At 41.1% G+C, this 23,491-nt stretch overlaps 2 protein-coding genes across 2 annotated transcripts in view; one reads left to right on the top strand and one right to left on the bottom strand.

Annotated features, from left to right (window-relative positions):
- Positions 1–455: 455 nt before the first annotated feature.
- The window catches only part of LOC134825417 (intermembrane lipid transfer protein VPS13A-like), a 57,704-nt gene continuing 34,668 nt past the window's right edge, over positions 456–23,491 (bottom strand). Inside the window, exons 27-35 of the mRNA XM_063837594.1 lie at positions 22,183–22,323; positions 21,940–22,038; positions 21,482–21,765; positions 21,078–21,223; positions 18,909–19,015; positions 3,318–3,473; positions 2,437–2,618; positions 1,619–1,736; positions 456–575 (exon numbers count right to left, since the gene is read on the bottom strand). Of these exons, the coding sequence (XP_063693664.1) occupies positions 456–575; positions 1,619–1,736; positions 2,437–2,618; positions 3,318–3,473; positions 18,909–19,015; positions 21,078–21,223; positions 21,482–21,765; positions 21,940–22,038; positions 22,183–22,323 (1,353 nt within the window). The remainder of the gene's footprint in view (positions 576–1,618; positions 1,737–2,436; positions 2,619–3,317; positions 3,474–18,908; positions 19,016–21,077; positions 21,224–21,481; positions 21,766–21,939; positions 22,039–22,182; positions 22,324–23,491) is intronic.
- Positions 6,667–18,066, top strand: LOC134825319 (uncharacterized). Its single transcript, XM_063837491.1, has 8 exons — positions 6,667–6,741; positions 7,794–7,910; positions 8,316–8,441; positions 8,648–8,746; positions 9,601–9,807; positions 10,044–10,205; positions 16,793–16,924; positions 17,030–18,066. Exons 1-8 carry the CDS (start codon positions 6,684–6,686, stop codon positions 17,128–17,130), a joined length of 1,002 nt encoding a protein of 333 aa, XP_063693561.1. The 5' UTR covers positions 6,667–6,683; the 3' UTR covers positions 17,131–18,066.

Raw genomic sequence — 23,491 nt, 5'->3', positions numbered from 1 at the left:
TCATTTTAAACGTAATCAGGCAATGGTTCAGTTATTATGGTAAGGGCACAGCTGTCAAAACCCTTTTCGCATGATCCGTCGACATCGCCTGAAGGTGACTGCATAATAACGGACAAACGTGGAATCAAACGTTATAAGCTTGCAGCTTCCGTGACAATGTTTCAGACCTGTGTCATGCTTTGAATTGGTTTTGGACTTGCTTCATGCTTTTAATTTATATTATTGTTATTTTTTTTTCTGGTTATTATGAGCTTGATATGTAATACATGCATCGGTATCTAAATTAAGCGTATATGGCATATTTAAAATTTTTAAGAATTAATGTATTGCGAGAGCTGTAAATTAATATTTGCATATTTATAGAATTATAACTAAAACTAAATTTTATTGGAATATAGGTTTTAATAAGATAAAATTAATGTCAGACCCGTCGCCCTTCAGCAGTCAACCCAGGGTCATAAAAGCTTAAATGTGATTATGTTATTGAACCCAGCTAACCACACAGGTGGTGTACGTTCTATTTTAGAGTCCACAATAATGTCACCCTCTTCACTGAGATCCACTGTCGCTATCATCTGTAAATATTGGAGGTATCATGAAACTGTCTTTCTATTTAGACAGGAATCTATCTGACTACAACATACCACGAACCATGAGACTACAACATGTGACTACAACATGTGACTACAACATGTGACTACAACATGTGACTACAACATGTTACTACAACATGTGACTACAACATGTGACTGCAACATGTGACTACAACATGTGACTACAACATGTGACTACAACATGTGACTACAACATGTGACTATAACATGTGACTACAAAATGTGACTACAACATGTGAAAACAACATGAGACTACAACATGTGACCACAACATGTGACTACAACATGTGACTACAACATGTGACTACAACATGTGACTACAACATGTGACTACAACATGTGACTACAACATGTGACTACAACATGTGACTACAACATGTGACTCCAACATGTGACTACAACATGTGACTACAACATGTGACCACAACATGTGACTACAACATGTGACTACAACATGTGACCACAACATGTGACTACAACATGTGACTACAACCTGTGACTCCAACATGTGACTACAACACGTGACTACAACATGTGACTACAACATGTGACTACAACATGTGACTACAACATGTGACTACAACATGTGACTACAACATGTGACTACAACATATGACTACAACATGTGACTACAACATGTGACTACAACATGTGACTACAACATGTGACTACAACACGTGACTACAACATGTGACTACAACATGTGACTACAACATGTGACTACAACATGTGACTACAACATGTGACTACAACATGTGACTACAACATGTGACTACAACATATGACTACAACATGTGACTACAACATGTGACTACAACATGTGACTACAACATGTGTCTACAACATGTGACTACAACATGTGACTACAACATGTGACTACAACATGTGACCACAACATGTGACTACAACATGAGACTACAACATGTGACCACAACATGTGACTACAACATGTGACTACAACATGTGACTACAAAATGTGACTACAACATGTGACTACAACATACCATAGGTTGGGGTAGATCCAGACTTATGGCACGTCTGGCCGGTATAGCAGAGCTAGTCCCGCTCAAACTAGTGATAAGGTGAGCTTCTTCGTTAGCTAGCTGCTTGTGTGCTAGTATCCTGGTTAGTGGGTAGTAATGTAAAGAATGTGAAGAATTTTACTAAGCAGGGGGAGGAGGAGAGAGGGGAACCCGGACAAAGTGAAAGTGAAAGCGAAAGTGAAAGCGAAAGTGGAGGTGAAAGTGAAACCCGGACTCAGTGTCCTCCACTCTCACGTCCCATATAAGCAAGGACAAAGGTAATCGCGGCATGTGCGGAATCGCGATTTTCCCCATTCTCCGCGACAAATCGCGATTTTCAGCTCTCCGCGAAAAATCGCACTTTCCTTTATCCTAAATCTGAGGGCCAAATATTAGTACGTTCTTTATAAGTAGTATATGGAACCAATCACAGCCTTCCGATTTCCGAATGTAGGTACGGACTAGGAACCGACCGGCTGATATCAGAGTAGCATGAAACGTGAACAAAATTAGTTTCCAGAAAAACTTTTTTAAATTTTGACGTTACAAATCTTTGGTCAGAGTCATTCTCGATAAGTACCTCTGAAGGCAGAGCTCCCGCTCCCGAGCTCGTATTGCAAAGGGGAGGCCTGCCTTCCGAGATCGTATTACAAGGAGGAAGCCTCGAGTTCAAAATTGTACATCGAGGAGTTTGTACTAGGAACGTGATATAAGTAAAAGTGAAAGTGAAAGTGAAAGTGTCCTCCACTCTCACGCCCCATATAATTGAAAGTGAAAGCGAAAGTGAAAGTGAAACCCACCTCTGAATCCCGGACTCCATGACCTGAGTGTCAGTGTCCTCCACTCTCACGTCCCATATCCTCACCTCCACTCTCTTGCCCCCCTCACCAAACATCCTCAAATCCAGGGTTACATTCCTTGCTTCAGAGTACATTATTATCTTATCTTCTTCTCTATTTCCCGATAGTGGGTCTGAGATATCCTGGATAGAGGAAACATGAGTTAATCACCTAGCAACCACTCAGTAACATATCAACCACTCAGTAACCCAGCAACCACTCAGTAACCTAGCCACCACTTAGTAACCTAACGATCACTCAGTAACCTAGCCACCACTTAGTAACCTAACGATCACTCAGTAACCTAGCAACCACTCAGTAACCTAGCAACCACTCAGTAACCTAGCAACCACTCAGTAACCTAGCAACCACTCACCAACCTAGCAACCACTCAGTAACCTAGCAACCACTCAGTAACCTAGCAACCACTCAGTAACCTAGTAACCACTCACCAACCTAGCAACCACTCACCAACCTAGCAACCACTCAGTAACCTAGCAACCACTCAGTAACCTAGCAACCACTCAGTAACCTAGCAACCACTCAGTAACCTAGCAACCACTCAGTAACCTAGCAACCACTCACCAACCTAGCAACCACTCAGTAACCTAGCAACCACTCAGTAACCTAGCAACCACTCAGTAACCTAGCAACCACTCACCAACCTAGCAACCACTCAGTAACCTAGCAACCACTCAGTAACCTAGCAACCACTCAGTAACCTAGTAACCACTCACCAACCTAGCAACCACTCAGTAACCTAGCAAACACTCAGTAACCTAGCAACCACTAGAAGCATCTTAATGACCACTGCAACTGCACATAGTATATAATCCACCTACCAGTATCTTCTCATCAGTGTAGAGGAGGCACACTGCTAGTTCTACCTGTACCTCTACTCTGATATCCCCCACTCCTCCCTCCCCAGTTATAGTACCATCCTCACTCTCCACACTGGTCTCTAGATCTGCAGAGGGTTTCTTAGGGGCAGGTGCTACCTGAGAGGTGCAGGGGGTTAAGTTGCTGTAGAGACTAACCGTACAGCAGGTTAAGTAGAAACCTTAAAACTCTAAAACAACCTGCAAATAACAGTAAATACTTAAATATTTTATTAAATACCGCGCGGTATGTTACCTACCTTACACAGTTTGAAAGTTTCCCACCCGACTAATTTAGTAACTTATAATTCATATGAGAATATCAGCAGTTACCTACGCTATGGTAGGATGGTAACACTACCATATAAGGTAATGTTACCATAGTAACACTACCATATTAGGCAATATAGGCGGATACCAGTAGTTACCAACGCTATGGTAGTACGGAGGAAAGACCAAATATTTATTAAGTTTATGAGCCGTACACATAGCTACATAGTGTATTATCTTGCTTACTACAACATACAGCTGTAGCTGCGAGGATTTTACTTGCAAGGCTTTATCTATACTATAGTATACTATAATATATCTATACTATAGTATACTATAATATATCTATACTATAGTATACTATAATATATCTATACTATAGTATACTATAATATATCTATACTATAGTATACTATAATATATCTATACTATAGTATACTATAATATATCTATACTATAGTATACTATAATATATCTATACTATAATATATTATATATCTATACTATAATATACTATATTGTATCTATACTATAATATACTATATATCTATACTGTACTACTGGTGGAGTGTGAGACTCGCTTTACTTTTGCACGTGATCATTATTTTACTCAATTTTACGGTTACTTGAAATTTAATCACTAACATTACCTTATCTGGTAGTGTTGCTATGGTATCATTACTTTATATGGTAGTGTTGCTGTGGTAACACCACTTGACTGGTAACCTACTCTTACCCTCACAGATATGTTTAAGTATTACTGTGAGTGTTGCTGTGGTTGCTATGGTAACTAGTAGACTCCGTTTTGCTATTTTCGGTAGTTTTATAGCTGGGTGTGTCAATGTGTGGTGAAACTTTTACCATTTTATGTGTCATATAATTTCCTGTTAGCCACTCTATTGGTGCAGTAGTACAGTACAGTGCACAAACCCAACACACTGGGGTAGTATAGATATTCATATTGATATCTATAGCTCATTTAGTTTATTCTTTCTACACACCACTAACATACAGTTTAATCCAAGCAAATCATATTGTCATGATGTAAAAGGTCAGATCAGGCCGGATTTAATTAAAAAACAAAGGATTCTAATATTCCAATTGTGAGAGAGAGAATAACCTTCTCCCAGTGTATTGTGAGGAGCCTGGTTGGTAGCAATACTGGGTTACAGCAGCGCAACCTCTCTATTCTTGTGGTTTAACCTTTTGTAATCCTGCATTGTTGTGGTGTAACCTTTTGTAATCCTGTATTGATCGGCCAGACTCGCTATTATTAGCTCAGATTGTGGACATCATGGTCTCGCTATTAAGAAGGCATTTGCCTATTAAGCCTCACTGTCGCTATTCTTCTTGATCCAAGTAGTCACTCCTGAACTTTTATTTGCACTCGGTAGAATACAGGGTGTCCCAAAAAAAACGCCCCAGTTAGTAACCCTCCTCATTTCCTCAATTTCCTAAATTTTCCTTTAATGGTAGTAGTATGTATCTCTTAGTATGTTTACCTCAAGGGTTGGGAGATTTGTTTGTGACTTCTGAAAACTTAAGCAAACTATTTTGAGTCCTCATTTTAAAAAAGTCAAAAATTATTCAAAATAGTCCCCAAATTATGAAGAGGAAAAAAAACCTTTTGTTATGAATTTTAATTGCAAACTGTTCCTTTTTGTCTCATCTAACTCCTGAACACCTCAGTTCATGCTAAAAGTCCCAAGAGGTGCATGCAAATGGTCATTTTCCCAGCAGGCCTAAAACCCAAAAATGGACGATAGGCCAAATTTGCATAAATTATGCAATTTTTTCCCGATCCATGACAGCATGACTCATGTGCCGAAATCACAAAAGAGTCAAGGACAAGGGTTAGCAAAGGAGGTTTTTTTTCTCCGTATATGGTAGCTTGCGACCGTCGTGCGTGCCTGCCTGCGAGCGAACGTGCCTGCATACCCAAATGTCGCCCACGTCCCTAATATAACTGCGCAAAGTTATTTTGCGAGATATTCTGAATTAAATTTTCATTGGCGCACGGCGCTGAACCGATCAAGTCTAACCATGAGTCTTCGCTTGCTAGCGTGAGGGCTTATTCTGTAATAAATGGCATAAAATTGAAATGTGTGTTTAACTGAGAGTAGGGTAGCCAAAAATTAAAAATAATATGAAAATAGGGCAAAATATCGCCGTTAAAGGCAAAAAAGGGTGTGGCCCGAAAATTCTCCCAAAACATGCATTTCAGTTCTCATTGTGAAGAAGACTTTCCATTGTGTCTGATATGCCTGGTTTACAATTTGGGGCAGTCTTAACGTTTCAAAACTAGGATTCCATCATGGACGAAAACCATCGCCTATTATGGGATCACACCAAGATTTCTTCGCATATCTTCAACATCAAAAGAATGTTGCCCATCAAGTTCATATATTAAGACGCAATGAATCTACCGGACCACGATGTATGGGGACTTGCCACTCCATGGCAACATTAAAATATATCGACTCTGTTACATCGCTTCCTGTTAATATAAAACTCCGTTGCAAATTGAACCGGGATGTGGCAATACTACACCTTAGTTTAATAAAATATGATAAATTAATGTATAACTAGACTAAAAGTCTGAAAAAATATAGAAAACAAAATAGTATATAATTATTAATCAACTATATACAGCAAACACAGGATAATAGAAAATAAATCATAAAATCGAGTGGCCGAGTAGTCTCGACTCACCCATAGCTTCTCCATAAGCGTCTATCATGAGCTTTGTACACTAAATCGTTGAAATTACTTAACTTACTTAATAAGTATATATATAATACTGCTTGAAAGCTTAATAATAAACTGTGAAAGAGCAGTCAACGTAAATATGAGACTCCCAATGGTCCAAAACAAATCTCCTAACCAATGTAAACCAGATAAGCAATGAGTTAAAACTGAGAAAATAGAGGGTTATTCTAAAGAGTAGCCTTTTTTGTGAGTTATTAATTTTAATTATAAGTTAAAGTTAGCGCAGAATGAAAAGTTTTAGAAAGCTTATAACTAGTGTTTAATTTTTACTAAAAAATAAGTCTCAAGAAGATGAAAGTCATGACTCTGTTAGCTCTTTCTTGTTTGGCTTTGATAAAGATATCAAATGGTACGTACACTTTTATCCATCATGTTACAATTAATTAACTATTAATTGAAACTAATTAAGTAATAAACAATCCTGTTTATTAGTTTCTGCCCTAACCAGCCTGAGCACGTTTCAGCCTAAACATTCTTTGTAGTCATTGTTTATAAGTTAATTGCTGTATAATTCTGTATCATTTTATAAAAATTTCAGATCAAACTATGTCGAACAGTAATTGTAGTCCTAATACAGTAGTATTAGGTAGTACACCTCCTAGTTACCATGGTTAAAGTTAGTTACCATAGTATTAGGTAGTACACCTCCTAGTTACCATGGTTAAAGTTAGTTACCATAGTATTAGGTAGTACACCTCCTAGTTACCATGGTTACAGTTAGTTACCATAGTATTAGGTAGTACACCTCCTAGTTACCATGGTTACAGTTAGTTACCATAGTATTAGGTAGTACACCTCCTAGTTACCATGGTTACAGTTAGTTACCATAGTATTAGGTAGTACACCTCCTAGTTACCATGGTTAAAGTTAGTTACCATAGTATTAGGTAGTACACCTCCTAGTTACCATGGTTACAGTTAGTTACCATAGTATTAGGTAGTGCGCCTCCTAGTTACCATGGTTAAAGTTAGTTACCACAGTATTAGGTAGTACACCTCCTAGTTACCATGGTTACAGTTAGTTACCATAGTATTAGGTAGTGCGCCTCCTAGTTACCATGGTTAAAGTTAGTTACCATAGTATTAGGTAGTACACCTCCTAGTTACCATGGTTACAGTTAGTTACCATAGTATTAGGTAGTGCGCCTCCTAGTACTATTTGAGTTCCATTTGAGCAAATCACTATTTGAGTATTTTCCCTAATGGCAAAGGACAAATAGTGCGCCTCCTAGTGCGCCGCATAGGACAAATAGTGCGCCTCCTAGTGCGCCGCAGAGGACAAATACTCAAATAGTGCTGCTCAAATATTGACCCACTGTAAGAATGTAATTATTTGTTATGGATATCAACTTATCAAGTTCAACATCATTTACTGCAGTTAAACCAACGAATGTAATTTCAGCTGGATACGCCGTAGCAGATGAGTATAGCAAAGAGAATTGTCCAATCTGCTACAACCCCAGAGTGAACCTGCCCGATGATTGTACACAGGATGATGCAGACAAGACAAGAACTGAAGGTAATATTAGTACCTACTACTACTACTGTATTGATAAAGCTTTCGCTGACGTTAAGGAAAGTAGAGATTGTCCAGCAAGGGTGTTAATTAGCCGCAATCCTCCCAAGATAAAATACGTTAGGATCTTAAGATTTTTTAGATAGCATTGAGCATAAGCACTAAGCAGTGATACAACGTATCTCGGGTTGATCCGCAGAGTCTCGACTAGTTTCGGCTTACCGCCATCAACAGGATCGATGAATCATCTCAAATTATTTGTTATATAGTAGTGTTGAAAGTATTAAAACTACTACTGTATACTATATTGATAAACAATCATAAACAATCAACAATGAAATATAATATTAACTATCAAAATATTAAGATCAGCCGATGAAAGAGAAAACTCATTTTGTTTTATCCTAGCGTGCGATGAGGATGAGCTTTGTTACATTATGACGTTGGAAGAAGGTGCTGTTCCAAACGCAAAAAGTTTTAACACGAACTATCATAAAGGCTACAATGCCCAATTTCTTTGTGCCGACGAAATTGGTAAGCTCCGTCCTAACTTGTATTATATTTTATGCACTAAAGTAGTCCATTATTACATTTTAGAATATGAAAACATATCCCTGCTCTTGACATAATGTATACTATAGTATATATAATACATTATACATTATACATTACACATTACACATTATACATATATACATTACACAAAGTTTTTATTGAGTGTAAATCAATAAAATCCCTAGAATTTGAAAACATCATCAAAAGTATAAAGATTGACGGACTGACAATCAGAGATGTGGAAGTTACAACTGAGCCACCCACAGGCTCAACAACAGGAACAAGTAAGTGGTTGTTGGACGAATATCAACTTTCCGTTTCAAAGCTGATAAATAAACTCAGGTTATAAATTATTATTTATTATCAATAATAATAATAAATTGAAATTTAATAACACCACTTTTAAGATACAACTTATACTCAGCAGTGTTTAAACTAGTCACCCCCCCCCCCCTCTGTAATAACAGCAGCAATACAGGGGGAGACACCCCCCCCCCTCTGTAAAAACAGCAGCAATACAGGGGAGACACCCCCCCCCCCTCAGCCTCTGTAAAAACAGCAGCAATACAGGGGGAGACACCCCCCCTCTGTAAATACAGCAGCAATACAGGGGGAGACACCCCCCCCCCCCTCAGCCTCTGTAAAAACAGCAGCAATACAGGGGGAGACACCCCCCCCCTCTGTAAAAACAGCAGCAATACAGGGGGAGACACCCCCCCCCCCTCTGTAAAAACAGCAGCAATACAGGGGAAGTCACCCCACCCCCCCCCCCCCCCCCCCCCCCTCTGTAAAAACAGCAGCAATACAGGGGGAGACACCCCCCCCCCTCTGTAAAAACAGCAGCAATACAGGGGGAGATACCCCACCCCCTCTGTAAAAACAGCAGCAATACAAGAGGAGATACCCCCCCCCCTCTGTAAAAACAGCAGCAATACAGGGGGAGACACCCCCCCTCTGTAAAAACAGCAGCAATACAGGGGACAGACCATCTTATCTATAACTCCTCCTCTCACATTTAGTTGGGGGTCATGAGCCCCCATACAAACCTAGACCATCCCCCTTTTTTGCTGCTGTTGTTTGCTCTCTCAGTTCTGGAGCGGTAAGGCATGTAGAGATTAAGTGTATCTTCTCATTGCAGTTGAGATAGTTACGGAGGAACCGACTGAAACCGCACAAGAAATCACATCTTGCGGAGCGGGAAAAAGGCCGGGCGCAGAGACAGGATGTGAGAAATGTCCAGAAAATACCTACAGCGTGGATGGGGCAGCTTGTGTAGAGTGTCCTGGTGAAACACCCGTCACTAACGTGCCCAGAGGGGCTACAAGTGCTGAGCAGTGTTTTGCTGGTTAGCTTTTATACACCTTCCTCTTCAACTGTTGTTCTACACACAATGTACTTTACAATGTACTTTACAGTGTACTTTACAGTATACTTTTTCTACATTTCACCTCAGGTAGTAAACTCGAAGTATATATATATACATAAACTATCTATAACTATAAAGTATATTATATATAAACTATCTATAACTATAAACATATCCTACTATATACCCTATATAAAAGTATAAACATACCCCAGGTTGTGCAGCTGGGAAGTTCCTTGATAACAAGGGCAAGTGTGAAGATTGTGCTGACAACTACTACAGTACTGACGCTGTACACAACACTAAGTGCGAGGAGTGCCCTGCTGGATCCGCTAAACAACCTGGCAGCTTGCCTGGCAACGACTGTACAACACTAAGTACGATATTATCACCATGGTAACATCCATTAGCTTATTATGGTGTACGATATTATCACCATGGTGATATGTAATAAGGAAAATGTCACCATGGTACAAAAGTTTATAAGTCCAAAACATGTTCCTGCCTAACTATTCCCACTATTTGCTGTTAACTTGTAAAGTAAAGTAGAAGTGTATGCCAAGATAACCCCCCTAATAATCCCTCCCCCCAGACTGTGAACCCCCCTCCCCCCCACGGCCCCTAATAATCCCTCCCTCCAGGCTGTGAACCTGGTAACCCCCCTAATAATCCCTCCCTCCAGGCTGTGAACCTGGTTACCTCCCCTAATATCCCTCCCTCCAGGCTGTGAACCTGGTAACCCCCCTAATAATCCCTCCCTCCAGGCTGTGAACCTGGTAACCCCCCTAATAATCCCTCTCTCCAGGCTGTGAACCTGGTAACCTCCCTAATAATCCCTCCCTCCAGGCTGTGAACCTGGTTACCTCCCCTAATAATCCCTCCCTCCAGGCTGTGAACCTGGTAACCTCCCTAATAATCCCTCCCTCGAGACTGTGAACCAGGTAACCCCCTAATAATCCCTCCCTCCAGGCTGTGAACCTGGTAACCCCCCTAATAATCCCTCCCCCCAGACTGTGAACCCCCCTCCCCCCCACGGCCCCTAATAATCCCTCCCTCCAGACTGTGAACCTCCCCCCCCCCACGGCCCCTAATAATCCCTCCCTCCAGGCTGTGAACCTGGTAACCTCCCTAATAATCCCTCCCTCCAGGCTGTGAACCTGGTAACCCCCCTAATATTCCCTCCCTCCAGGCTGTGAACCTGGTAACCCCCCCTAATAATCCCTCCCTCCAGGCTGTGAACCTGGTAACCCCCTAATAATCCCTCCCTCCAGGCTGTGAACCTGGTAACCCCCCTAACAATCCCTCCCTCCAGGCTGTGAACCTGGTAACCCCCCCTAATGGGCATATTTCAAAACTATAGAATGTTACGGTGTGACAATTTTACCGATTTTTTCCGAAAAATGTCCAAGAAAACAGGTTCATTATTGGTTAAATTATGTTTCTAAGGCTTTTCAAACCTATGATTTACATATCTGCCAAAGAAAATAGTGAGAAATCAATCCGTTTTTGAGTAATTAAAAGTCGAAATTTCGTTACGGAGTGACTAGATAAATTTTAAGATTTTGGTACACCCATATTCTGACCTAATTTTTATCTCAGATATTCTTGAAAGTTGCATTTTGACGGCTTCCAGGCACTTTTCAGACATTTTCCTTCAATAATTAATCAAGAAAAAGTGTGTATTGCCAAAGGAATAAAAAATTTGAGGCTTTAAAAATGTTGGGGATTGTTACGGAGTGACTGTTACGGAGTGACGCATCAAACAGTCTCTCATTCCACTCGAATTTTTCATCATTTTTCATCCTGTTCCTGGCTCTAAATAGTAGAATTCTTTTCAAAATTAGATAGATAACACTTAAACAAGGTAGACACACAAATTTATTGATGTGAAATAAATCAAATCTGGTACAATTCATATAAGTCTTGATCACAATTATGAATAAAAATACGATCATGTGATAAAAAATCAACCCTGGAGCTTACAACTCTGTAAATTTCCCTTAAAATACAGCACATTTAAATCACTGTTTGAAAAATATAAACAACTGCATAAAAATCAGTCTCATTGGTTTAACTTTCTACAAATATTACTCGGTTAAGAATCTGTTACAGAGTGACATATCATAATGAAATGTTTAAAAATCTGGGCTTATTTGTTTAAAGTTATAAACTGTACAATGTACACAGATTAACGAAAATTTAAACCTTTACACCCCACTTATAAGCAAGTTCAGGTACTTCAAACTCTATTCTTCTCCCTGTTCCCGGCAAAAGCTTCGGCATACCAATAGCTCCTTTCACGTCAATAAGTTCGTAATCATGGACGTCCTCTTTGTCAGGCCATTTCCAGATTGATCCAGGTTTTCCAGCTGGTACAAGGCACTTAACGGTAAGGTTACTGCTGTCTGGCTTGCCAATAACTTTTCCTGGGTAAAGTTTACCCTCCTGGGTAAAGTTCACCCTCCCAGTTAACAATCACGAATTGATCAATGTTGTAAGTTTCACAGCTGTTAGAAGATGATGGTGTTTCCTCCTCTCCAATAACTGTTGTTGAAGTCGTCTGAGCAGATGATTCATCGGCAAACTCTTCTTTATCAAAGATCCATCAACTGACGTGTCCCTAAAGGTAAGGATGCAGCTGTTATCTTTGAAAGAACGGACAATGTGGTGCACTTTCAAGGTTCCTGGAACTGGTCTTGCTTTCCTTCTGCACTCCTCTTCCATACCTGAGGCTAGATCTCCAACATACATGACATTGATTGACTTGAGAAGACTGTCTGCATAGGTTGCAAACTCCTTTGGTGTATTTATGACAATAAAAAAATTCGTTACGGAGTGACAATGTCCCTTGAATTTGTCACTCCGTAACACAGCGTTACGGAGTGACCAAAGTTTGGCTCATCATATCTCCTCTTAAATTATAATGTTATCAATCGAAAATGTTGGAAAATCTTAGTGTAAGGTCGCTGAGATACTTCAGAAAATATGGAATGGAATAGGCGTGTAGTTAAGAGAATAGATAACTTTTTTACACTTTTTTGTTACGGAGTGACAAAATTTTTAAAACCACATTTTCCCCATGTTAGCTCTTTCTCCTTGATTGGGCTTTATATCAGTCTGTAAAAATGAAATCTCATATACTAACACACAAAATTTGGGTTTAGTTCAAGCAAAGGCCTAATCTAGAGACGTTATGAAGTAGAGCACACTTTTGAGGATTGTTTTAGTGTCGATGATAGAATGAGCTATTTTTGCATGATAGAGTAGATTGATGTCTCCAATATTGCAGATTTTCAAAGTATAAAGTTCAAACATTCTAAAATTTCCAAAATTGGATTGATAAAAGCATTTCTAAAATTTCCTCCAAGTGGAACCAGTTTTGAAATATGCCCTAATAATCCCTCCCTCCAGGCTGTGAACCTGGTAACCCCCCCCCCCCCCCTAATATTCCCTCCCTCCAGGCTGTGAACCTGGTAACCCCCCTAATAATCCCTCCCTCCAGGCTGTGAACCTGGTAACCCCCCTAATAATCCCTCCCTCCAGGCTGTGAACCTGGTAACCCCCCCTAATAATCCCTCCCTCCAGGCTGTGAACCTGGTAACCCCCCTAATAATCCCTCCCTCCAGGCTGTGAACCTGGTAACCCCCTAATAATCCCTCCCTCCAGGCTGTGAACCTGGTAACCCCCCTAATATTCCCTCCCTCCAGGCTGTGAACCTGGTAACCCCCCTAATAATCCCTCCCTCCAGGCTGTGAACCTGGTAACCCCCCTAATAATCCCTCCCTCCAGGCTGTGAACCTGGTAACCCCCCCCTAATAATCCCTCCCTCCAGGCTGTGAACCTGGTAACCCCCCTAACAATCCCTCCCTCCAGGCTGTGAACCTGGTAACCTCCCTAATAATCCCTCCCTCGAGACTGTGAACCTGGTAACCCCCCCCCCTAATAATCCCTCCCTCCAGACTGTGAACCAGGTAACCCCCTAATATTCCCTCCCTCCAGGCTGTGAACCTGGTAACCCCCCCCCCCCCCCTAATATTCCCTCCCTCCAGGCTGTGAACCTGGTAACCCCCCTAATAATCCCTCCCTCCAGGCTGTGAACCTGGTAACCCCCCTAATAATCCCTCCCTCCAGGCTGTGAACCTGGTAACCCCCCCTAATAATCCCTCCCTCCAGGCTGTGAACCTGGTAACCCCCCTAATAATCCCTCCCTCCAGGCTGTGAACCTGGTAACCCCCTAATAATCCCTCCCTCCAGGCTGTGAACCTGGTAACCCCCCTAATAATCCCTCCCTCCAGGCTGTGAACCTGGTAACCCCCCTAATAATCCCTCCCTCCAGGCTGTGAACCTGGTAACCCCCCTAATAATCCCTCCCTCCAGGCTGTGAACCTGGTAACCCCCCCTAATAATCCCTCCCTCCAGGCTGTGAACCTGGTAACCCCCCTAATAATCCCTCCCTCCAGGCTGTGAACCTGGTAACCTCCCTAATAATCCCTCCCTCCAGGCTGTGAACCTGGTAACCCCCCCCTAATAATCCCTCCCTCCAGGCTGTGAACCAGGTAACCCCCTAATAACCCCTCCCTCCAGACTGTGAACCTGGTAACCCCCCTAATAATCCCTCCCTCCAGGCTGTGAACCTGGTAACCCCCCTAATAATCCCTCCCTCCAGGCTGTGAACCTGGTAACCCCCCCCCGGCCCCTAATAATCCCTCCCTCCAGGCTGTGAACCTGGTAACCCCCCTAATAATCCCTCCCTCCAGGCTGTGAACCTGGTAACCCCCCTAATAATCCCTCCCTCCAGGCTGTGAACCTGGTAACCCCCCCCTAATAATCCCTCCCTCCAGGCTGTGAACCTGGTAACCCCCCTAATAATCCCTCCCTCCAGACTGTGAACCTGGTAACCCCCCCTAATAATCCCTCCCTCCAGACTGTGAACCTGGTAACCCCCCTAATAATCCCTCCCTCCAGGCTGTGAACCTGGTAACCCCCCCTAATAATCCCTCCCTCCAGGCTGTGAACCTGGTAACCTCCCTAATAATCCCTCCCTCCAGGCTGTGAACCTGGTAACCCCCCTAATAATCCCTCCCTCCAGACTGTGAACCTGGTAACCTCCCTAATAATCCCTCCCTCCAGGCTGTGAACCTGGTAACCCCCCTAATAATCCCTCCCTCCAGGCTGTGAACCTGGTAACCTCCCTAATAATCCCTCCCTCCAGACTGTGAACCTGGTAACCTCCCTAATAATCCCTCCCTCCAGGCTGTGAACCTGGTAACCCCCCTAATAATCCCTCCCTCCAGGCTGTGAACCTGGTAACCCCCCTAATAATCCCTCCCTCCAGGCTGTGAACCTGGTAACCCCCCTAATAATCCCTCCCTCCAGGCTGTGAACCTGGTAACCCCCCTAATAATCCCTCCCTCCAGACTGTGAACCTGGTAACCTCCCTAATAATCCCTCCCTCCAGGCTGTGAACCTGGTAACCCCCCTAATAATCCCTCCCTCCAGGCTGTGAACCTGGTAACCCCCCTAATAATCCCTCCCTCCAGGCTGTGAACCTGGTAACCCCCCTAATAATCCCTCCCTCCAGGCTGTGAACCTGGTAACCCCCCCCTAATAATCCCTCCCTCCAGGCTGTGAACCTGGTAACCTCCCTAATAATCCCTCCCTCCAGGCTGTGAACCTGGTAACCCCCCCCCCCCCTAATAATCCCTCCCTCCAGACTGTGAACCTGGTAACCCCCCTAATAATCCCTCCCTCCAGGCTGTGAACCTGGTAACCTCCCTAATAATCCCTCCCTCCAGACTGTGAACCTGGTAACCTCCCTAATAATCCCTCCCTCCAGGCTGTGAACCTGGTAACCCCCCTAATAATCCCTCCCTCCAGGCTGTGAACCTGGTAACCCCCCTAATAATCCCTCCCTCCAGGCTGTGAACCTGGTAACCCCCCTAATAATCCCTCCCTCCAGGCTGTGAACCTGGTAACCCCCCCCCTAATAATCCCTCCTCCAAACTGTGAACCTGGTAACCCCCCTAATAATCCCTCCCTCCAGGCTGTGAACCTGGTTACCTCCCTAATAATCCCTCCCTCCAGGCTGTGAACCTGGTAACCCCCTAATAATCCCTCCCTCCAGACTGTGAACCTGGTAACCCCCCTAATAATCCCTCCCTCCAGGCTGTGAACCTGGTAACCTCCCTAATAATCCCTCCCTCCAGGCTGTGAACCTGGTAACCCCCCCCCCCCCCCTAATAATCCCTCCCTCCAGGCTGTGAACCTGGTAACCCCCCCTAATAATCCCTCCCTCCAGACTGTGAACCTGGTTACCTCCCTAATAATCCCTCCCCCCAGGCTGTGAACCTGGTAACCCCCCTAATAATCCCTCCCTCCAGGCTGTGAACCTGGTAACCCCCCCCCTAATAATCCCTCCCTCCAGGCTGTGAACCTGGTAACCTCCCTAATAATCCCTCCCTCCAGGCTGTGAACCTGGTAACCTCCCTAATAATCCCTCCCTCCAGGCTGTGAACCTGGTAACCTCCCTAATAATCCCTCCCTCCAGACTGTGAACCTGGTAACCCCCCTAATAATCCCTCCCTCCAGGCTGTGAACCTGGTAACCCCCCCCCCCTAATAATCCCTCCCTCCAGGCTGTGAACCTGGTAACCCCCTAATAATCCCTCCCTCCAGACTGTGAACCAGGTAACCCCCCTAATAATCCCTCCCTCCAGGCTGTGAACCTGGTAACCCCCCTAATAATCCCTCCCTCCAGGCTGTGAACCTGGTAACCTCCCTAATAATCCCTCCCTCCAGACTGTGAACCTGGTAACCCCCCTAATAATCCCTCCCTCCAGACTGTGAACCTGGTAACCCCCCCCCCTAATAATCCCTCCCTCCAGGCTGTGAACCTGGTAACCCCCTAATAATCCCTCCCTCCAGGCTGTGAACCTGGTAACCCCCCTAATAATCCCTCCCTCTAGGCTGTGAACCTGGTAACTTCCTGCTAGATGCCCACACGTGCTCCATATGCCCAGCGGACACTTACAGCGACCAGGCTCACAATGAGAAGTGTACCGCCTGTCCAGGGGCAGGATCATCCAGTTCCAAGTGTGGTAAGTTCTTACACTCAATTACACCACGTGACGAAATAATTAAAAATTTAAACCCCCCCCCGGCCCCCAAGTAGGTTACGATCTTAAACCAACCCTCTCCCTCAGATATACCTGAAAAAACACCTGAACCAACAGTTCCTAGTAGTAGCGCAGTAGTGGAGTCCTGTTTCCTCCTTCTCAGCTTCACACTGCTTATCAGATTGTAAGCAGAAGCAGTCATCACGTGATGTCATAACAACACACGTGATGTCATAACAACACACGTGATGTCATAACAACACACGTGATGTCATGACAACACACGTCATCGTCATGACAACACACGTGATGTCATGACAACACACGTGATGTCATAACAACACACGTGATCGTCATAACAACACACGTGATGTCATAACAACACACGTGATGTCATGACAACACACGTGATGTCATGACAACACACGTGACGTCATGACAACACACGTGATCGTCATGACAACACACGTGATGTCATGACAACACACGTGATGTCATGACAACACACGTGATCGTCAGATTATTTTACTGATTAACAGGTACATTATTGAGGTGTGTTTAACTAAATTGGCTCTACGTGCAGTTTATTGCAGCAAGATGATCTCAGGAGCTTATTTAATTGTAGTTTTGTTAACACTAGTGTTGTTAACACTACTAACACTGTTGTTAACACTACTAACACTGTTGTTAACACTATTGAACTGTTAACACTACTAACACTGTTGTTAACACTTCATCTACGTTAAAGAATTAGAAGGCATTTGAAATAAGTTATTTTAATTTCTTACAATACAATCTTTTGAGAATTTCCTTTTTTGTTTGGTTTGTTCGAATTAAGAGTTTGTCAAGAGGATCAAGTTATGTATATATTAAGTGATGGAACAGTGATGCCACGAGGAATTAGTCTTTTAGGATCGGTGAGAAGAAAGTAATATACACAGTACAAAGTGATCAGCATGGTTTACTTTTTGGGTACATGGCTTATGTTTTAAATTTATAAAGATAGTTTTACAAAATAAGTTAAAACTATGGGATACATTTGTAACGTCACTTAAAAACCAGAATTATAAAAATTTGTTTAATTTGTCAACCTCTTTATTTGTGAACATTTTAGTTTTTGATAATATTGTAATCTTTGAGTCGAACAGTGGAAAATACTTTGTAAAAGTTGATGTAAAAATTAACGGTACGATCTTAATTAGTGAGGGAATGGGATCAAACAGAGCATGAGTAATCAGCTATTAATTCAGACTACATGTGTTAATATTAAACTAATAACCAACTTATTAATAGTGAGTAATCAGCTATTAATTCAGACTACATGTATTAATATTAAACTAATAACCAACTTATTAATAGTGAGCAACTAATCTTGTTACTTTATTAAGAAGCTACTAATACCACTAATACTACTACTAATACCACTAGTAAAGATTTACCGCAGTTCTTTTTATCCCCAAACTACGCGGCAAATCACTCAACTAATCTAAAACTTTTATTTTTTTAAACCAAATTATTAAATTAACGTTATTACCTCAACTTATTAACTTAACGTTATTACCTCAACTTATTAACTTAACGTTATTACCTCAACTTATTAACTTTACGTTATTACCTCAACTTATTAACTTAACGTTATTACCTCAACTTATTAACTTAACGTTATTACCTCAACTTATTAACTTAACGTTATTACCTCAACTTATTAACTTAACGTTATTACCTCAACTTATTAACTTTACGTTATTACCTCAACTTATTAACTTAACGTTATTACCTCAACTTATTAACTTAACGTTATTACCTCAACTTATTAACTTTAAGTTATTACCTCAACTTATTAACTTTACGTTATTACCTCAACTTATTAACTTAACGTTATTACCTCAACTTATTAACTTAACGTTATTACCTCAACTTATTAACTTTAAGTTATTACCTCAACTTATTAACTTTACGTTATTACCTCATCATTAGTGATGATTGCTTGCGGAGTGACTTCCAAAACTCTGTCTCCAGTTTCCGCCAAGTTTTCCTCCAAAATCTTCAAGGCCATGTGATAGTCTTCATAGCCTGTAATGTTGAACTAATCACACCGTATCATGATATCTCTTTTTTTAAATATCGATCATTCAAAATATCTTAAACCACAAAAATGAACGTTCAAAATGAACATAATTGTTATTTAATTTGATATATTCTTCGAATGAATGATACTAGCAAGATTGAAGATACTCAGTGACTGAGAAATGAGCCGCAACGTATTGAGCCCCGCAATAAAACTTACCAAGATTAGCGTGGATTTGTTTAAGTGTGGTATTAACACTGATATTAGCATCTTACCAAGATTAGCGTGGATTTGTTTAAGTGTGGTATTAACACTGATATTAGCATCTTACCAAGATTAGCGTGGATTTGTTTAAGTGTGGTATTAACACTGATATTAGCATCTTACCAAGATTAGCGTGGATTTGTTTAAGTGTGGTATTAACACTGATATTAGCATCTTACCAAGATTAGCGTGGATTTGTTTAAGTGTGGTATTAACACTGATATTAGCATCTTACCAAGATTAGCGTGGATTTGTTTAAGTGTGGTATTAACACTGATATTAGCATCTTACCAAGATTAGCGTGGATTTGTTTAAGTGTGGTATTAACACTGATATTAGCATCTTACCAAGATTAGCGTGGATTTGTTTAAGTGTGGTATTAACACTGATATTAGCATCTTACCAAGATTAGCGTGGATTTGTTTAAGTGTGGTATTAACACTGATATTAGCATCTTACCAAGATTAGCGTGGATTTGTTTAAGTGTGGTATAAACACTGATATTAGCATCTTACCAAGATTAGCGTGGATTTGTTTAAGTGTGGTATTAACACTGATATTAGCATCTTACCAAGATTAGCGTGGATTTGTTTAAGTGTGGTATTAACACTGATATTAGCATCTTACCAAGATTAGCGTGGATTTGTTTAAGTGTGGTATTAACACTGATATTAGCATCTTACCAAGATTAGCGTGGATTTGTTTAAGTGTGGTATAAACACTGATATTAGCATCTTACCAAGATTAGCGTGGATTTGTTTAAGTGTGGTATTAACACTGATATTAGCATCTTACCAAGATTAGCGTGGATTTGTTTAAGTGTGGTATTAACACTGATATTAGCATCTTACCAAGATTAGCGTGGATTTGTTTAAGTGTGGTATTAACACTGATATTAGCATCTTACCAAGATTAGCGTGGATTTGTTTAAGTGTGGTATTAATACTGATATTAGCATCTTACCAAGATTAGCGTGGATTTGTTTAAGTGTGGTATTAACACTGATATTAGCATCTTACCAAGATTAGCGTGGATTTGTTTAAGTGTGGTATTAACACTGATATTAGCATCTTACCAAGATTAGCGTGGATTTGTTTAAGTGTGGTATTAACACTGATATTAGCATCTTACCAAGATTAGCGTGGATTTGTTTAAGTGTGGTATTAACACTGATATTAGCATCTTACCAAGATTAGCGTGGATTTGTTTAAGTGTGGTATTAACACTGATATTAGCATCTTACCAAGATTAGCGTGGATTTGTTTAAGTGTGGTATTAACACTGATATTAGCATCTTACCAAGATTAGCGTGGATTTGTTTAAGTGTGGTATTAACACTGATATTAGCATCTTACCAAGATTAGCGTGGATTTGTTTAAGTGTGGTATTAACACTGATATTAGCATCTTACCAAGATTAGCGTGGATTTGTTTAAGTGTGGTATTAACACTGATATTAGCATCTTACCAAGATTAGCGTGGATTTGTTTAAGTGTGGTATAAACACTGATATTAGCATCTTACCAAGATTAGCGTGGATTTGTTTAAGTGTGGTATTAACACTGATATTAGCATCTTACCAAGATTAGCGTGGATTTGTTTAAGTGTGGTATTAACACTGATATTAGCATCTTACCAAGATTAGCGTGGATTTGTTTAAGTGTGGTATTAACACTGATATTAGCGTATTACCAAGATTAGCGTGGATTTGTTTAAGTGTGGTATTAACACTGATATTAGCATCTTACCAAGATTAGCGTGGATTTGTTTAAGTGTGGTATTAACACTGATATTAGCATCTTACCAAGATTAGCGTGGATTTGTTTAAGTGTGGTATTAACACTGATATTAGCATCTTCAGTGAGGTACCGTGTTATTTTCAGCTCCATCTCATACGGTTCTAAAATATCTCGTTCTCTTAAAACGTCCCCGTAGCTACCCAGGATCACCCTGTTGAAATGTACAGTTAATTACACCACATGACGTAATCATAATACCACGTGAATCCTTCAAATACCACGTGACGTCATTATAATACCACGTGACGTCATCATAATACCACGTGACGTCATCATAATACCACGTGACGTCAGTATCACGGGTTGCCTGGCAATATCGAGTTTCCGCTAAAAACTAGAAAAGAAAAGTACTAATCGAAAATAATTTTAATAGTGAAACATTTTTGAAATGTTGGGCAAGTTTTCGTACCTGGAGACGGCAATGTGAGACAGTTCAATAGAGATAACATCTTTTATAGTCTTTTTCTTTGTCAAGGAGAACTTGTTTTGCAGTTTAATGTTTCCCAACTTAACCTTGTACCCCTCTACACTGGTAGAATTGCGCGGTATCTTCACTACCGGGCTCTCCACCTCCAGGTTTAGCACTACCAGTGAGGAAGTGGTGGACTGTTGCGCTAGTTTAGCTGTCTCTATACTCGCAGATACCATCTTATCTCGCGCAACACTAAACACGTCCAGCACGTGCAGCAGGTTCTGAGGAGGTATTGTGTGACGTCATTACAGTGACGTCACTAGATTCAGTTTGGTGATTAAGTTACGTCATTACAGTGACGTCACTAGATTCAGTTACGTCATTAAGTTACGTCATTACATTTAAATGACGTCATTACATTTAAATGACGTTATTATATTCTAAACCCACAGTACCTGTACGAAATAGTTGAGGAATATAAAATGAAGAGATCCCATCTTAATGTTCAGTTCCATGTCGGGGTCTAGTTCCCCTAACTTCTTCTGGTACTGTATCTGATAGAGGAGAGGTAACCATGGTAACATGGTCCAAGAGTTTCATTCCCAAACATTGAAATAAATAGTAATTAGTTAATTAACTAGGGTAATCAATTAGAACTTTGCACGGTAACCATGGTTACACTGTTTAAAACTACACACCATCTGGAATGAGATAAGCTCCTGGTAGATACTGCTCTCCACAGTGAGTATATTGTTGTAGGTAATGTGACTGGAAGGCTGCTTAACATCTAGTGACTTGAGAGAGCTGTTCACTTCTGTAGTGTTCTCCTTTACTATCACCTGTAGTTATCATGTGACGTCATTGTAATACCACGTGACGTCATTGTAATACCACGTGACGTCATTGTAATACCACGTGACGTCATTGTAATACCACGTGACGTCATTGTAATACCACGTGACGTCATTGTAATACCACGTGACGTCATTGTAATACCACGTGACGTCATTGTAATACCACGTGACGTCATTGTAATACCACGTGACGTCATTGTAATACCACGTGACGTCATTGTAATACCACGTGACGTCATTGTAATACCACGTGACGTCATTGTAATACCACGTGACGTCATTGTAATACCACGTGACGTCATTGTAATACCACGTGACGTCATTGTAATACCACGTGACGTCATTGTAATACCACGTGACGTCATTGTAATACCACGTGACGTCATTGTAATACCACATGACGTCATTGTAATACCACGTGACGTCATTGTAATACCACGTGACGTCATTGCAATACCACGTGACGGCATTGCAATACCACGTGACGTCATTGTAATACCACGTGACGTCATTGCAATACCACGTGACGTCATTGCAATACCACGTGACGTCATTGCAATACCACGTGACGTCATTGTAATACCACATGACGTCATTGTAATACCACGTGACGTCATTGTAATACCACGTGACGTCATTTTAATACCACGTGACGTCATTGTAATACCACGTGACGGCATTGCAATACCACGTGACGTCATTGTAATACCACGTGACGTCATTGTAATACCACATGACGTCATTGTAATACCACGTGACGTCATTGTAATACCACGTGACGTCATTGTAATACCACGTGACGTCATTGTAATACCACGTGACGTCATTGTAATACCACGTGACGTCATTGTAATACCACATGACGTCATTGTAATACCACGTGACGTCATTGTAATACCACGTGACGTCATTGTAATACCACATGACGTCATTGTAATACCACGTGACGTCATTGTAATACCACGTGACGTCATTGTAATACCACGTGACGGCATTGCAATACCACGTGACGTCATTATAATACCACGTGACGTCATTGTAATACCACGAGACGTCATTATACTATTATCTTATTATACCCTATTATACCTAAAGTAAGTAAGTTATTTAAATTAAAAATCATAAGTAATTAACATTGAATATTACTAGTATG

This window comes from Bolinopsis microptera, chromosome 13 (assembly GCF_026151205.1).
Source record: "Bolinopsis microptera isolate Bmic1 chromosome 13, MBARI_Bmic_1.0, whole genome shotgun sequence".
Taxonomy (NCBI): Eukaryota; Metazoa; Ctenophora; class Tentaculata; order Lobata; family Bolinopsidae; genus Bolinopsis; species Bolinopsis microptera.
Note: the sequence above shows the minus strand (reverse complement) of the source record. Positions and strands in the feature narration are given on the sequence as shown.

What these genes read in the sequence shown, in the direction of transcription:
- LOC134825319 (XM_063837491.1), top strand. Translation starts at nt 6,684, where the DNA reads ATGAAAGTCATGACTCTGTTAGCTCTTTCTTGTTTGGCTTTGATAAAG. An exon ending in AGGCTCAACAACAGGAACAA is followed by an intron (nt 8,747 to 9,600) that starts GTAAGTGGTTGT and finishes TTCTCATTGCAG; the next exon opens with TTGAGATAGTTACGGAGGAA. An exon ending in CAACGACTGTACAACACTAA is followed by an intron (nt 10,206 to 16,792) that starts GTACGATATTAT and finishes CCCTCCCTCTAG; the next exon opens with GCTGTGAACCTGGTAACTTC.